The sequence below is a fragment of the Varanus komodoensis genome, unplaced genomic scaffold, assembly GCF_004798865.1.
Source record: "Varanus komodoensis strain SLA01 unplaced genomic scaffold, ASM479886v1 scaffold10, whole genome shotgun sequence".
NCBI classification, from domain to species: Eukaryota; Metazoa; Chordata; class Lepidosauria; order Squamata; family Varanidae; genus Varanus; species Varanus komodoensis.
Genome location: NW_025335269.1, coordinates 9,636,546 through 9,654,407, shown reverse-complemented (window position 1 = coordinate 9,654,407; position 17,862 = coordinate 9,636,546). Strand labels below are relative to the sequence as shown.

Here is a 17,862-nt window from a genome sequence, read left to right as displayed (position 1 = left end):
TCATCCAATAAAGCATGGATCTTTTAAACATTCTCCTTCTTTCCACTTTAGACAATAGCAGTGAGTTAATCTTCTCTATACTGAGTCCTATACAAGTAAAGTGCTTAAAGGGATTATAGAGATTACAGCAAAAGGCAAATTAGACTTCTAAAATTTCACTTCTTGCTGCATCTGCAGAGATTAAGAGTGAAAATGAGTTATTTCCCTAAGTAGTGGGCTATGTGTGGTAGATAAGGCACTGCCATCTTGATTTCCCCTGATAACTGAGTACAATCGGTGTACGCAATATTCGCTGACAGTTATGGAGGTTACAAGGAAATAGAGCTCAGTGGGGTTCCGTGCTTTGCTGGCAAGCCAGTTAAAAGGTCAGGATGTATGTGGAGAGGTGGCCAAAAGGATGGGCTGCATGTGCATGACCTGCATCTTACGCGACTATGGGCATTCTAGATGTCCCTTTTCTGGAAGTGTTAAGCACAGTGATTCTTTGCTTGGCATGCACTGGATGTCAGACGGGCAAATCAACCTGAGATAAAGACGGGGATTGGTATGAGGACTGCTGGCATCATAAAGGCTTTCTATGACTTTGAAAACTAGTACTTTTAGATGGAAGAGATGGAAATTAGATGGACGATATGGAGGCTTTTTTCCTCAAATAAATGGCTACAGTTTCTCCAGACAGTCCCTTCTTTACCCAGCCTTCTAAGTGCACTGCTCACACCAGGCCAGCAAATTATTTCAGGAGGAGGAGTCAGGAGATGGATAAGCATTCGGTATCCACTCATTTTTATGAGAATTTACCAAATTGCACATTTCTTTACATTTGTAATAGAGATAATGTGAAAGGGAACTAGAGTGGTGCGATGGTTATGAGTGTGGGACTTAGGAGACCAGAGTTCTAGTCCCCACTCAGCCATGGATCTCACTGGATGATTTTGGGCCAATCACAAACTGTCAGTCCAGCCTACCTCACAGGGCTGTTGTTTGGAGGATTAGGAGAATTATGCAGGCCATCTAGTGTTCCTTGGAAGGAAAAAAAAATGGGCTATAAATGAAATAACTATTAATTAATATTTTTAAAAATATTAATTAATTTATAAAAAAAATCAAATGTGGGAGAAAGTAAAAGTGATCAGGCCCAAGGTTTCCAGTGTTCAGTTCCTAAAAGTTTGAGTTTGATTCCCTGTGTATTTAGCCATGGTTACATTAATTAGGGTTCCTACCTCTTTCGTCTAATGTTATTGATAGCCCTAAATCAGGCAGGTGCCTCATGGTCTTCTCTATGATGGAAATAGCTGTACCTATTGCATTTGGTCTGTGCAAGTGTGGAAGAATTTTGTTTTGGTTCCATTTGGATCAAAGGTTACCAACATTTGCAAATAACTTAATATGTGGCACAGAAAAAATCTTGAGAGAAGATTGCACTCTATCTCTCTTATGCTTTTGAGCCATGAGTCCATACTCGCAACTATAAAAAAATTCATTTTCCTATCTCTTTCAGAAAAATGTGACGAGCCATTGGTTTCAGGTCTAGCTCCTTCCTTCTTCAGCAGCTCATCGTCTATGCCATCTACATCAAACAGCTACGCACCAGGTTTTGCAAAGCTAAACAAAAGAGGAGGTAAGGGAATGCTTACTATTCTGTCCAAGTCAACTACAAACAATATCTGCTAAATCAATGTAATATGGTGGTGGTATTCGTTTTTTAAATCATCCTTAATGAACATTGTTTCAAGAGGATTGAGAACAATTAAATATGAACTTCCATTACCAGGCAGAAGATACTTGAACTATGAAGCTTCTGCTGAAAGACTTGAATGGTGGGATAGAGCCACCTTGAGGGCACTTGTCAAAGGGTGAGATATAAATCCTATAATGGTGCAATCCCATGGTCTAGAAAGTGTAGAAAGATAGCTGGGAATCCTATGGCTAGTAGCTCAGAAAATTGTTCCAGACTTGTAGCTCGTGGTCCATACTCAGATCCTCCTCCTTCACCCTTACACAGTGGTAGATAGAGCCTTGTCAGTTGGTTCTCTGAGATCATAAGTGTCACCTTGGAGAAAGGTCTTTGAGGGCATTCCAGGGGGTGGGGAGGAGAGGAGGCTGGTGCTGCCAAGATGTGGCATATCCTGATGGGGCTCCTTCCCTCCTGATCCAAATATGGAATATAAGTGAATATGACCATCTAAATGGTTCACACCATGAGATGTGTGTGGGGGTGGCCTTTGCCTCCTTGCTTCTCCCTTCCTCTGTAGGGTAAATCCTGTAACTCCAGAGTGGTATAGGCACCCCCAAAGAACTACATTCTAAGTAAGTGTGTACATAAGGGTGCAATTGTAAGCATCTTTAGGTAGAAAAATGTTCTACAGCACCAAGACTTCCTCAGCTAGTCATGCCAAACTACTGGAGCACATAGCTAATATGACTGCCACCCATGTGCACAAGCAAGAGGTCACAGCCGATGTTAACAAGTCAAGAACTATTAATTATTTTTTCTTTGAGGCTCATTTAAAAAATAAAACATCTCCCTCAAGAGTAAGATTCTAAATGCCAAGTTCTAATTTTAGTAATAAAACAATGACAAATAAGGTTATTTGCCATAGTACTGAGGTATAAAAGAGTAGGCATGTTCATTCCAGCACTAGTTAACTTTTTGGTGCTGTTTATCACAAATCAAGTCCAAACTATAAGATCTTGCTGTATGAGTTACATACAGGCCACTTCTCTTGAGGCTTTCATGTATTTTTCTTCTCTCCTCCTCCACTTTTACTGAGTGGGAGGTAGACAGCCATATAATGTAGGAAGTAATGGCAACCTGGCTCTCTGCCATAGCTAAACTCTCTAGTCCTTCTGTCTCCCAGGAGAGCCACAAGTTTTTACTACTTCTGCAATTTGTGAGATTTATAGGAAATTGTCATGTATTTATAGGAAATTGTCATGTTGTTACACTTGTATGCCACTTTTTCCATCTTGCAAGGAACCCAAGGCAACTTATACGAACATGGCAAAGGGCCTCTTGCCAAGTGGCTGTACAGTTCTGGCCTCAATACCACAACGAGTTGCATTTTCTGTTTTGGATGACACAAAAAGTAACTGTGGTACTAGGAAAGCATAGGACATGTTTCTGTTCATGTTTCCTTAAAATCTAATGTATAGATTTTGAAAGGAAATCTGAAATCATGCTGAAATACCATGACAAGGTTGAGTGAAAAGGATTAAAAACAACAACACTATTGCTAGTTGTGTTATTTGAATCCGCCCACTGTCTGAACAGTTTACCTGAGTTTTTACTGTTTGCTTGAGTAACCTTCTGCAAAGTTGTTAGAGCAACATCCTGGCATAAAACAGTCACCTGCTCCCTGTCCCTAACCTTCGCCAGTCATGTTGGCTTATCCCACAGAATAGAAATAGCTTAATATTCTGGCTTCAAGTATTCACTTGCTTCTCAATTTTTTTCCAACTCTTGCAATACCGCTGCACAGCAACTAAGAGCCCTGTTCCCTCTCAGACTACCAAAGAACAACTACTCAAACAGTTCACTACCTCAGACTGTCCCTTGTCAGCACTTTAACTGCTATTTCCTAACAATGCTTTCCTACCTGGCTAGAAATGCTAGCCAATCAGAACTAAATTTGCCTCACCCACACCTCATCTGACAATATTTAAAGCATTAGTCTTCCTCTCCCTTATCAGAATGTCACTAAGCAAATACTACACAAGCATTTGATAACTGCAGAGCAAGAGCTCATGCCCTCTCAGATATATTATTGCCCCTCAGAGGCTGCAGAAAGTAACTTTACAGAAGAACAGTTATATATCCAGCATTTCTTCACAATGCCCCTTGGGGGAGGAATGTAGAATGTTGAGGAATAATATGGGGTGAGGTTTTATTCTCCCCTCACATTATGTCTTGCTCCTTATCCAAATTGAGGTCATGGACAGCCACATTAAAATAAAACGAACATGCTTGGCCTCCCACTACAAAATGAATGCAATGTGTCATTTGTCCCTGTGAAGAAACCATGAGATCAGGCTTTTAAAGAAAAAGGCTGGGTTCAGACAACACAACAAGCCATTGTGGTTTCTTGCCATTGTTGGTCTCTCATGTTGTCCAAACCCAGTCATGGTAATCCACCATGGTAAGTTTGTATTTTGGAAACCACAATAAGCAACAATAATTTGTATGATGGATTCTCCATGGTTGTTGTGTTATCTGAACCCAGGTTTGGATTGTGGTTTCCACAGTCTGGGAATGCAGCTAACATAGAGTTCCCTGGAAAGAGCAGCAACTGTGGGAACTAATCCAAACATCCAGCCTCTATGTATGCACCGATAAGGAAGAGGAAGGTAGGCAGGGAGTGATGCACCCTGGCATTGAATTTCGGGCACAGTGGCTCAGGAGATACATGCCAACAGCAGGAGGACTGAGCAAGGAGAATGGAACCAGTGATAACCTAGAAACCGCTTGATCATTTGTCAGTTAGATCGTGGTAAAACAACACAAACCATGATAACTTCACAGGTTGTTTGACATATTGTGTGAACCCAGCCAATATGTTAAGGGCTAAATATGAAACCGGGGCTCACCTTGATAATACTATTGGGCTCTTTACTCAGGCCTGTGTCACTAGGTACCAGTGAGAGCTCCCTACATGCAACCAAATAGGGAAGGCTTCATAAACCAGGGAAAAGGTTGGGATTTCTTCCCCCACTCTTTTTAGACTGGCAATGTGCCTTCAATAAATAGTGCCTGGACAGGTAAGCTAATGCAATTTTTGATAGGATAGTAATTTTAGTGGCCAGCTGGTAAGTCTGCATTAATCCAGCCATTTCCAAGCAGGGCATGACATCTGGCAGACAGCTCATAAAGGGAGGGGACTGTATCTGCTAAGAGTTCACCATGGCTCGAAACAAGACATCACATGTATTTGGTTCTTTTCCCCATCTCTTCTTTAGAGGAAATGCATCACTAACAATGCCTGTCAGCACTTGGACAACTTTGTGATTGCTACATGGATTGTCTCTCTCCATGAATGGGTTTTCTATTTATAGAATAAACAAACAATTGGAAGGTCACGGCAACTGATGCACAGGCAAATCACCCTGACAGCGTATGTTTTGTGTCTTTCTGCCTTTCTGTTGTTTCTCATCTTTACAGAGCATGAAAAAGTCATTTCTCTCCCCAGAGGTTGCATACATTTCAAAGAGATCAGATTATAATGCAGCCTAATTGAACAAATGTAGTGCCAAAACAAGAATATCATAGAACTACTGCCTATGGTGTAGTCTGGTGTTACAGTCGATCAAGGTTCTGGTTGAGAAGGAGAATATCATAAAGGCATCCCATCCTAAGAAATCGGTTGATGGAAGGACAAAAGCAATACAGATTTGTATCTGTGTCTTCATTCCAGTCCATATATCATTTGATTAAACTTAAGCATGGCTTCAATAGAAGTTTATTCTGCAGAAAGAAACCATATAGAAGTACTATGATTAAATATGGCTAATAAACAGCATAATAGCCTTTGTTTTTGTTTGATCAGCCAAATGATTTGAAACTTTCATTATCTTTGCTTCATTAAAGTATAGCAATTAACAGTTTAATTAAGGGTGTTTCTGCAGCAGTTACCAAAGACTAGCAAGCTTTAGAGTTTGTTTTTTTCATGTATTGCAAGAGTTTGACAGCGACATGTTTGTCCATGTGCTGAAGTCTCAAAATAATAAAACTTTTAATTCTATCTGTACTTTATAACAGGCATGTTCTAAGAACCACTTAGTATGAACAGATTGAGATGCAATCCTATGCAAGTTTAGGCAGAAAAAAAGCCTCTAGATCCCAGCATACCCCACTCAGCTTTGCTTGCTGGGTGTTGTAGGCCCCTTTCCTGCCTAAAGTAGCATAGGATTGTGTCTGTACTGCACTATAAGCGCAGCATCATTCACATCATTTGAATGAGTGCATTTCCTATTTTTTCCCTTTCTCTTTATATTCCAACCTTCCTACAAAGAATACTCTTAAAACCATGTCACTGAAACAGAATCACAATGCTTTCAACACTCCTCATGTACTTCATTCTAAACCAGTTATCAAATGTTGTCTGTCTGGCAGGGCTCCTGTGTTTTATGCAGCTGCTTGATCTTCATCACTTCCTCTACATGCAAGATAGAACTTCACCTGCTATAATTCCGCATGCCAAGCAGCTGTTCAAAGTATAAGAGTCCAGCCAGGAAAAAGAAAAATCTTGGCACCCTTTTTTGAACATCAGTTTAAATCTTACTGAAAGTGGAAGAACTTTCTTGCAACAAGCCTATTCCATACGGGTCAATGGGATGTTGCCATAATTAATGCAGAGGACAAGGCACTGAACCAAGTTACTTCTTAATCTGATTTGTGGTGAACAAGGATGAGCAAGGGAGACCAAAGAAAGTTTAAGTGACCGTGGCTGGTTGAAGAAAGCTGGGAATTGTAGCATGTCTTTCTGTCCAAACTTGCAAAGGATTGTACCCTTAAGAAAGCTTGGCTGAGAAGCAACATCTGGGGTGCCTTATGGCACCACAGATCGTTGGATGTCACACAGAGGAGGGTTGGGATCTCTTCTTAACCAGACCAGAGTGCAAGACATGGAATAATGGCTCTGAGTTATAGGAAGCCCAATTCAGGCTGAACATCAGGAAAACCTTCCTGTTACAGCAATATGACAATGAAACCATTTGTCTATGGAGGTGGTAGGCTCTCCCAACTAGAAGCATTCAAGATGCAGCTAGAGAGCCACCTGAGAGGAATGCTTTCCCTTGGAGTCCTGCAGTGAGCAGGGGGTTGGATCTGATGGCCTTAGTAGCCCCCAGCTCTACTATTCTAGAATTGTTCCCTGACCATTAGACAGAGCTCTGTGCATGAAGGGTATCTGCTGGGGACCTTCTGTCTCCTGCCTCTATGGAAAGCTTCTTTTATGAGGTCACAACTATAACCTCACAGAAGCCCAAGAGGGAAGGAGGAGAGCATGTTGGAGAGAAGGGAAGTTTTAGAGCAGTATGACAATGGAACCAATTCCTGATGGCCTTCTTGACCCCTTCCAAGTCACCAATTCTATCAGGTCATGATGCACAATATCCCATGGGCCCTCCAGTGCCTGCCCTCTAACTGAAAGGTATGAGAGCCATCGTGGTGCTTTTTTGCATTTTGAACAGAATTTGCACTCTTTCCAGCAGGGCTCGAGGTTAGGCCAAGGGCTCCAACATTGGAGCTCTCTGTCTGTTGGGAATGTAGTCCATCAGATTGTGTCCTAAGGGAGAAGGGACCTTTTGCTCTAGCTAACAACATGGAAAGGGAACGGTGATAACTGGCTAAAAAGGAACCTGTCTTCCTGACATAATTATTTAGCATTTTGCTGTGCTAAAAAGGGGTGGGGAGAAAAAGAGAGAGAAATAATGGGCTTAAAATTAAGCTGTTTTTCTTTTTCAAACAGAAGACTGCAGCTATTATCTACATTTCAGTCTTCACAATTAGACTTTTATTATTCTCAAGCAATTTTGAGTTACTCAGTATGATGGAGCATATTATTAATAATCATCTTTTCTTTTGCAAGAAATCTAGTATGCCACAAAACACATCTGTGCTAACAGGAATGGACTGACAAAAACCTCTAATTGCAGGGGGAAATAAAATGAAATGTCTGCTTCCATCTTCCTATTATTTTGCTTTCGTTTTGTACTCGACATAAAATTTGTCACCATGGAATGTACATATTAAAGTCGCAAGAGTTGAGGGTCTTGGAAGTACAACACTGATATGTGGTTGTACAAACAACAAATGGATAGTTTAAAATCAGCATTTCCATATATATTCATTGAAGAAATTGTATGCACAATGTCTGTTTTTAAAGAACATAGAATGTAATGTTAGGCAAATTTATTTGGCAACTGTAGATTGCCACTTCAAGGTCCTTAGCCCAGATCTGAAAAGCAGTGTGTATAAATATAATGTAAAGAGGCTATTCCAAGAGGCTAGCTGTATTGGCATACTAGGATCTGAAATAGTTCTAGCTCAGGTTAGAATTACAATCTACCTCTCTTTATACAAACTAGATCAGTTCAGGTCACTTCAAAAAGAATCTAGTTGGCTTCAGAGTCACTGATTCCAGAACTATTGCACTAAAACCTGATTCTGGGTAAATGGAGGAAGTTTCCACATTTCCCTGGGTCTGTGCAGAAATCGATGATACCTAAAATGATTTCTAGGCCACTTCTTAGGGTGGAAACCTTATATATAAATGTCTGTATAAGTAAACACAACCTAGTACAATTAGAGTACAGTGGAATATCCATCTCCCTTCAAAAACATAAAGTATTATTCTGAGGATTTAAAAAAAGAGAAAGAAGAGACCTGAGCTAACATGAGGGAATGCTGTCTTCCAGAAATAGTTGTTGCTGGAAGGTGCTAAAGAGAGTAATACAATTATACTTTTTATTATATGTAATAAATAGGAATTGCCTCTATTATTTTTAGTGATTCCAATTAAAATTTAGGGGCACTTTTCCTCAGATACTTGCAGGTCATTTTAAAGAAGGGTTTAACTGTTTGCTGGAGCAAGTACTTTGTGTACTAGTTACAGAATTTTTATCAGCATGGCACCTGACCTTCACATGAGAAATCAACTAGCAGTTGCTCCTTGTGTGGCAACTTTTTGAATATTCATTTTATCTATTTTTATTATATATTTCCTGCCTATTTCCAGAGATTTGACTATCTCCATGGCATATGGAAGAGTGTTACGGGCATTAGTAGACTGAAACTTGGAAAGCTTGGCCACTATTTATGGATGTACAAGAAGAATGTCATTTTTATTTGGCCCCATTGGGTTTGCATGGAGAGCTTCCCAGTGAATGTTCTCCATTGTCTCTTTTATTAAACATTACCATCTGTCACATTCACTCTGGTAGAATCACCAGCAAGGATGTCAGACAGCTCAAGACACTCTCCCAAGTGTTCAAGTATTATGACTCTTCAGTGTTTCCCTGCATGTGCTTGGGATGACCAAAATCACCGTGTGAGACAGCCACGTCAAGAGGCAGCGGGACCACTGCAGGCAGGAAGCATAGGAGCCCCAACGATGGTATGGGTGAGCTCTGGTGCATAAAGGCAAAGCAGAAAGGGGAGCTAAAAAGAAAGAAAACTAGGGGAGGAGATGAAGGAGAGCACCACCGCACAGGAAGGTACTGAAGGCAGCAGCTAGGGAGGCCACCTATGAATCCCAAAAGGAGGAAATGCATCACCAAAAGAGAAGGCACCAACAGTCTGCTGTTCAGATGGTGGACAACAGTTCTTAGGGTTCTTTAAGCTGGAATGAGACAGCTCCATGATAGAAACAGAATGAGTCAGAATGGGTCTCCTGGGCCATCTAGTCTGACCCCCATCTCCAGCCAGCTCCACTCATGACATGCATACCATGTGCATGTCCAGCCTATCCTTAAATACCCTCACCATTGGGGCTTCGGCCAACTCCCATGGAAGCCAATTCCATACCCTAGGGGTCCTAACCATCAGGAAGTACTTCCCGGCATCCACCCTAATGATGATAGACTGCCTTCATACAGAGGACTGTGTATAAAAGACACATGGCTACCCTACCAGTGGCTGAGATCTGGCTTGCAAATGATATCTTTTCTAGGAAGGCAACCATGAGCCTCAGCAGTAAGACACAGAATGCTTTACTTTTAAAGTTCCTGGGCAAGCACACTAATTAGTTTAGCTACAATTCCAGCAATGTCTCTGGAGGCACACTTTCTTCTCTCTTACTTCATTCAATTGTTTTAAAATGACTTTTGGCTCACTGTGGCTGCTGTTGACATTCCCACACTGGTACCTGTGCAGCTCCTCCTGCCACAAAACCTCTACAAATCCCATAAAGCACTGAAGGATGTTAAATAAAAATGCATGGGCAACTCTGGTAAGATATATAATGTGTGAGGACATCTTAAAGCAGAATATTAAAAATGGAGTTACCCAACTTGATGAGGAAAATGGGCCAAAACAAAATAAAAATAATAAATGGAAGCCTTTCATCTTATACTGAAAATGTCCCTTTTAAAATAGTGGTGAAAAAGCTGTAAACCTGCACTTTTACTGGGAGCAAGGGTTACAGAGCCCTAAATGGACCAAAGTGGGGATCTGATGCGCCATTCTCTATTTCTTGTCTTCTATATGAAGCCTTCTCAGTAACCTCATTTCAGCTGCAGTCCTGTCACTCTTCACTACTTCTCATGTTGATAGAAGTGCAAATAGAAGCATGCAAAATCTGTGAAAGAAATGTGGATATATAAATTTTCCTCAGCCTCAAAATCTGGCACCCACTTGCTCTTTTGCAGAACCGTGATTCTGGGGTACCCCCCCCCCATCCAAACCATGGGAGGTAACCTCAAGGAAATTAAATTCAGTGTATCAGGCAGGAAACAAATAGCAGTACTCTAAATAGGTGGGACTATTTAAATTTGAGACTCTATCTCATGTATGGATCTTCAACATTATGCTTCTAGACACCAGGAAGAAGAAATATGAGTGTTTGAAAGATCAGATAGAAGACCATTGTAGCAGTTCATGAAAGAGATCATGTATAATGAAAGACTGAATAGTAAGATAAGAAAGTTAAGGGAAAGGTTTCTTATCTCCTTACACACCTTCTGCAACCTCCTTTAACCCTCCCCTCCACCTCCAACAAGAAAATAAGCTTTTATGTGGAGATTTTATGAAAGTGTTGGTGTAGGGAAGGAGGAGTTGGGAAACTTGAACTCTGGCCTCTTCATAGGGCTCATGAATGTAGGTTTATTCCCTCCTCTTCCATCAGCCCTGGACATTTTGTCCCATTTGGTTCAGCAGGACCTCTGAGCTTCCAGAGGGATTTCAGAGAATAGAGAAGGAAGAAGATGAGAAACCTTCCTTCCCTGATTTTTCTTATCTTAGGATCTAAGCCTTCGAAGCTGTGAGCTAGAGATAGATGGAGAGATTTTGAGGTAAAACAAGATCTGGAAATAGCCTAAATATGTGGAGTGAACAAGAGATGAGAAAAAACCAAGCTCAACACGGAGCACAAAAAAAGAACAGAGGAACTATCTGCTATGAAATTTGCTAGATGGTGTGTCAAAGAAATAGAAACAGAAAAAAGAGCATTGAAATGTTAGCTAAAGTCACACAAGCTCTGATGGGATCATCGGAAGACAAAGCTTAAAATCAAAGGAGTTACAGGATAAGAACAGAAGCCTAGTGGCCTCCAATACGTTTTAAAAAAAGATGAAAAGAAATCTTCAGAAAATATGATTGGAAAACTGACAGGTGGAAATCAAACTATGAATAGACAATACAACTGGCAAGTAAAGAGGAGACAGATTTGCGGAAGACCATGATAAACAGTGAACAATGTCAAAAGCTATGGAAAGTTAAAGAATAATGGGATCATAAGTCATTTTTCTCCAGTCCAGTACTTCCTGGAGGTTTAGACAATACCTCCCATCATTTCTGATCACTGACCGTACCCATGCAAATATCAGGAGAACATATCATTTCATTGAAAACTTGTATATCCATATAGAGGTTTCAGGGATGCTCAGAGCACATTTGTAATAAGTAGGAGTTCCTGCCAGTGTGGGTGCCTATAACTCTGAATGTGGGCAATTATGGGCAAGTAATGGAAGGCAGGATGAGTGTGGAGGCGAGGACTGCTTCTAGACTGCCCTTGCCTTCCAACGAATTTAGATCTAAGTCAGTTTGGGTGTCCAAATATTTTTCTGCTCCTTGAAAGGAGAAGAAGCTGAGGCATTACTGGGATTCCTCAGAGGGTGACCCTGTCTCACTCTTCCCTTTCCCCTGGAAGTCTCCCTTGTGCTAGTTGTGAAGATGGTACAGCCAGTGCAAAGAGACCTTGTTGATTGTATGAGTGGAGGTAGGGCCTTCCATGGTTGCAGTCCCAGCTCTGGCCTCAACATGTTTTCTTAGGTCTCAGCTGGGATTTTGAGCTCTCCTAGGGAGCCTCCACAGGCAATGTTAAGACGTAACAATTGTGTTGTCTAAAACAGCAATGAATAGAGGTCAACAGTGATAAACAGGGTAAGATATACATCATCCAGTAAAAATTCAGGAAACTTATTTTTCCATAACCTGGCACTAAAAGGTGATAAAGTAGGTGACAAGAGTGGGTCCTTCTGGGAATGATCCACGTTCAGGGTGCCAACACAGGAAAGGCTCTGTCTCTTCAGTCACTGCCCTCCTAACTACTCAAGGCACAGATGTGGAAAGAAGGCCTCTGGTGAAGATCTCAGCCTCTGGGGACAATTGTGAGACAGTAGACTCATACAATTTTTCATCTTTTTGCCTGAACTGCAAGCACAGTGCAGAGACACACAGTAAGAAAGGGCAGAGAGGGTAGTGGTGGAGTTGGCATTGCTAATGGCCACTGTGTGGTCAGAATCACCCATAGCAAGTACTGAAATATCTAATCTGGGTTAGAATGGAGGCAATTCTGAGGTCAGAGAGAATGGAAACAATAGAACAGAATTGGAAACAATATGGAAGAGTTTCAATAGTACAAATGCAGCAGAATATTTTAACTGCTGAAGATTTTACTCCTTTTTTCTGTTGATAGATTTACTTACATTTATGTAAAAAATTTGTTTGTTCTATTTGCTTTCTTCCCTGATATTGTACGGATGCTATTTTTAGTAGGGTTCGTCTTTCCCTTAGTTAGCACAGTAACATGGTTGAATTTTATGCTGAAAATCCCTGCTAAAGGAGCGCTATAGAGTTATAACAAGCTCTATATAGTTATATAGAGCGCTATATATAAATTACAGAAATAAATACTGTAAGATTGAAAGGACCAGTGCAGACATTCACAGGATCACTTGTTATGACCTGCTTTCCCGACCAGCCTTGCAGTGATTTAAAAGGTAGTAGAAAAACAATCCTACTATAAGGTTGTGATTGTGTATCCAAGCGGCTAGGAGTAAAGCCATTTAAGTCAGCAGGAGTGAGTTCTGAATGGAGGATTGCAGTTGTAAAGGTTGCTAAGAATCATGAATGTTAGGAGTTGAAAACCGTTGATTACAAAGTTGCTAGACTGTATCGGAATGGAGGTTGGTTAGCTAGCCAAATATTGTCAGTTGGTTAATTGACTTCTGGTTATTTGAACATAATCAAATACTCCACGAAGCAGTGATGCTGTATAGGGGTTGGCCTGCTATGTTAATTGCCAGGGGAGCAGGGAGAGTGGTCATCAGATGGCAAAGGCAGGAATGATTAATCAGACAGCATTTGATCAGTCAGCTGGTCAAGTATTTTCAATCAGTCAAATGCAGCAAATATTAGATGTGTAAAAATGTGCTAAGTAATACATTTGTGAAGTCTTGGCCATTCTGCCTGCATCATGGGCACTCTGGTTGCCAATGTATAATGGCAACCTGTGTTGATGTATCAGCATAAAGGTCTGGGTAAGACTATGCTATCATCAACACCACAAGGTTTATACAGTGGCTGTTCTGTTTATGGATTCTCCCATTTCTGAAATCTTTTCCAAAATGTGCTTAAATCCCTGCAGATAGAACATAAGCTCATCTGATTTCCATATGCTTGGGAAGCGGTGCGGTGTATGGAAGAGTCCTCATCTAAATGTTGAAGTGGTACAGTCCAGGCAAAAATTCACCAGCTAGAATTTGGAGGAAAGGGAGACTGCTCTGATGCACCTTTTCATACTCCCTGGTTCAGAGTAGTTCATTTTATTTGTTCGAGAGTACATTAACATGAGATTCAACCACAAGCTGATGAACCCTGACCATGTATAGACTGCTCTGTCTTGGAAGATAGGCTCAATGTATGGATCTGGTTCACTGTATGGAAACTGCAACTCTCATCAGACTGTGGAATACTAGTATGTCCCTACACACAGCTGGAGTCAGTTTAAATGTGAATATACACACATTTTGGTATTGGAGTCTGTTCTTAAAACTAGCATCAAGACGGGTGGGATTAGACTAGTGAATCTCCATTTTTTAAGCTTTATTAATTTTAAAATAGGAAAAACTGCCTTTGTGATTGCATTGTAATTGTAAAGAGAAAAGATCATGGAGGCCTATCTTCTGAACATATGGTAATGCAATTTGATAGAGCTAGCTTATTATTTGTAAGGTAGATTAATTTAAAAGTTGAGAGGTTTTTGTGATTAAGTAATTTTTAAGACTCCAGCTAATAATCTTTGTGTTGCTTCAGAGTGATCATTCAGGGTCAAGTATTAATGAAGGAAGGGAATTTCTTCTAATGCATAAGATTATTATGATGGCAGTGCAAATATTGATGGCTGTTCTAGCAGAAATTGGTGAACAACAAGATCAGGAATTTGTGATGAGGAAGTCATCCTTTTGGCCTTTCGGCATTTCTTTTCCTCTGCTGTTTAACACAGAAATGTAACATTGCTACTACAGCATTCTGTGGGTCTATGTCCTATCACAGGTGCCATCTTAGCATTCAGTGTGGATTAAATGTTTTGCCACACACAGGATCGCTGTCTTCCAATATGTTATCCATTGGATCCTAGAAATCTTTGTTCAACTCTCAGTTCAGTCATTAGCTTAAGGAGGGATTCCCATGCACACTTCCCATGCCATGGGAGTTACTTCCCAGGAGATGTGCCCAAGATTGCCCTGAATAACTTGGACATTTCTTCATTCTCTGCCTCTATTGCAACCCTCCATTTGGACAATGAATATCATACTTATTTGCCTCCCTTTTTGTTCTGATACTGGTTGAGTACTGGGCTGCAAAAGATTTCCCTCTGGTCATGACCATGTTTCCATTCTTTCAGCCAGTGGAAGCATCACTTCTATAGCTGTGGTCACTTGTCATAATTTTTATGTGAAACTATAAAAGATTGACCCAAACTATTTGCCTCGAGCCACCTAAGCCTTAATGCCTCCTGCAAGCTAGTCTGTATTCTCCTCACTTCTGTGCCATAACAGTTTCCCTCTTCTCCTTTAGTGTAGATGTTGTCTGTACACTGTTGCTACAGGAAGAGTTAGAAGTGACCACAAGGTGCTTCAGAGAGGACCTTGATGGGACAAGTATCCCTTTTCCCCAAAATCTGGATCAATCCAGTGTCCACCTTTCCATGTTGAAAATTTGGTTCCCACGGGTATGGGTAAATTAAATAAGCACGACCATTTTCACAGAATCACATGAGAGCTCGTAATCTTCTTCAGAGCAGTACAATCTGCTACTTTTACCCCCTCCCTAAAGAGAGTTTGTTTTCACAATTTGTGAGACACAGTAATGGGAATGCATGATTTTTTATCTGTATGTCAGACAGCCCCACAATTTCTTTTGTGTTTTAAATCAAAGGATAAATAGGAGTGATGGATAATTCCCCGCCCCCAATCACTGTATATTTCAAAGATTTCTTGCCATGTGAATAAAATTATATAATGGGAATCCAGTGGGTGAACTCTCCATAAATACACAGAGTTGTTCTTGTGTTGTGGTAGATTCAAGGCAGTGTCATGCTTGCCCACAAGCAAAGAGGATAGAGAAGGCAATCAGCTCCACTGGAGGCAAAAGTGGGCCTTCCTGATAGTGTGAACTCCCCAGAGAAATTCAGCAGTCAGACAGCATAGGAATTACTATTATTAATACTAATAATAGATACCCTGTTCGGTCAGATTCGTTCTGAGATTTCCTCCACCTTGTGCTCTAGTTGTCTCCCAGTCTGCTTCATCGCCCACAACTCAAGCGTATACCATGGTGCCAAGTGGGCTCTGCTAGGCAGGAGAGGATGCTTAGAGCGATCGAATCGATTGCCCTGGTCATCTCCCTATTCCACAAGTCGACCAGGACATCAACAGGAGCGCCAGCTTTATCTGCCGGAAATTCCCCCAGAGCCCTCAGGAATCCATCTGGATCCATCCAGCTCTGGGGACAGACCATCCTAATAGGGCCCCCACCCTTCCGGAGGGAGAGATCAGACCCGAGCTCAAACCTCACGAGGAAGTGGTCTGACCATGACAGAGGAGTTAAGATCAAGTTTCTCACTTCCAGGCCACCCTTTTCCCATCCCATCGAGAAAACCAGGTCAAGCATGCGACCTCTTTCATGCGTTGGGCCGGTGACATGTTGAGACAGCCCCATGGCTGTCATGGAAGCCATGAAGTCCTGAACCGCCCCAGACAGATCCACCTTGGCATGGATATTGAGGTCCCCCAGGACCAACATCCTGTGAGTCCTCAACACCAGGTCCGAGACGATCTCTGTCAGCTCAGGCAGGGATTCTGCTGGGCAGGAGGGTGCACAGTACACCAGCAGAGTCCCTAATCTATCTCGGTCGCCCAAGACCAGGTACAAACACTCAAGACCTGGTCTCGAAGGGACAGGAAGCCCAGCAAAGGAAATATTGGCTCAGTGAACCAAGAATGGGGGGGAAACTGCACAAAAGCAAATGATAGGTGGCCCAGGGAATCCCGGAGGGGTCAATTTGGTCCCTTGCGTGAGGTTCTGCACCCCTGTTCTAGAGGTTACTGTGTTCTAAACACAGTTCACATTGGTATCTTCTGTTCCCTGTTCACTTGTGTTTCATTTTCTTCCTCCACTAAGTAACTTGAAGCTCACATACATTATGCCGATTAATCCCTGCAACTGGTCCATGGGGATACATTAAATGGAAATGGGCATTTCACTGAGGCAAAGTGACCCTGTGAGTTTCATTAGTGACTGGGAATTGAAAGCCAAGTCCATTGCCTTATCTGCTACATACTGGTAACTGCATTTAATGATGGGCACAGGGCATTCAATCCAGATTACAGCCTCCCCACCTCTGCCCATCTCTATACCCCACGCTAAGGTCCCAGTTGGGAGCAGGTACCTGGTAACAGAATAATACAGTAGTCACTTCCAAATAGAAATTTAAAGTATCACCTATTTGGGTCCTTAACTGTCATGCAAAGGTGGAGGATCAGTTCTAAATCCAGTTTTCAATCTGAAATGTTCATGAGATTTTCACAGTTTTTTATATTTTACTCCACATTCTATTCCATTAGATCAACTACTGTCCCCTGCCCAGAGTTGGGAAGGTAAGAGGCTGTCATTCTTGGCAAGTCTTTCAGGGCCAGGGTGACACCAGCTCTTCAGAAAAGGATGGTGAAGCCTGCAGACATTGAGGTGGTGGGGGAGGAAGAGCTTATCCTGGGAACTGACAGGATTTGCAAGTACCAGGAGGGGGCTTGGGAAAGGAGCCAAAGGAGCATGATTCAATCCTTGACCCCATGACCTGGTGTCAGGTGAGAAGGACTAGCCAAGTAGAGGGCCTGCATCAGCTAGGAGGCCTGCCCATCTCTTTCTTTGCTGGCTGTAGCTTGCTGGATATACACTGGAAATAAAGAACTTTTGCCAAAGAGATAAGGGGCAACCTTTCTCTCAGTACCCAGAGAGCTTCATTATTGGATGGTGTAGAAACAAATACATACATCAATATTTTTACATTAACTTTATATGCCACCTTGACTCACAAGGTTCTCCCCCCTCATACACTGGAGACAGGGGGCAGGGAACAGGACACAGAAAGCCAAAAACGCCCAGTGTTCTGCTATGTCTTGTGATGCAGGAGGCAACTGGGGGAACACCTTCCAATGAATCTACCACTAACCAAGGAGAACTCCATTTTCATTCAGCCTCTGCTTAGAAATACTGAGGGCAACACACAGACCCCTAATGCCTCTGTCAATATTTACAGTCCCCTTCCAGTTACAGTCCGGACAAGTTCCCCGGCCTTTTTCCTAACCATCTCAACTCAGTTCTGCTGCCTGAACAACTGAGAAGGTGGCATGCCAGTCAGCTTCTTG

The 17,862-nt window shown here is 41.8% G+C and overlaps 1 protein-coding gene across 1 annotated transcript in view; it reads left to right on the top strand.

Annotated features, from left to right (window-relative positions):
- Positions 1 to 1,267: 1,267 nt before the first annotated feature.
- CNTNAP2 (contactin associated protein 2) overlaps positions 1,268 to 17,862 on the top strand; it is an 870,382-nt gene continuing 853,787 nt past the window's right edge. The window contains exons 1-2 of the mRNA XM_044419123.1: positions 1,268 to 1,310; positions 1,499 to 1,618. Coding sequence (XP_044275058.1) covers positions 1,268 to 1,310; positions 1,499 to 1,618 — 163 coding nt within the window. The remainder of the gene's footprint in view (positions 1,311 to 1,498; positions 1,619 to 17,862) is intronic.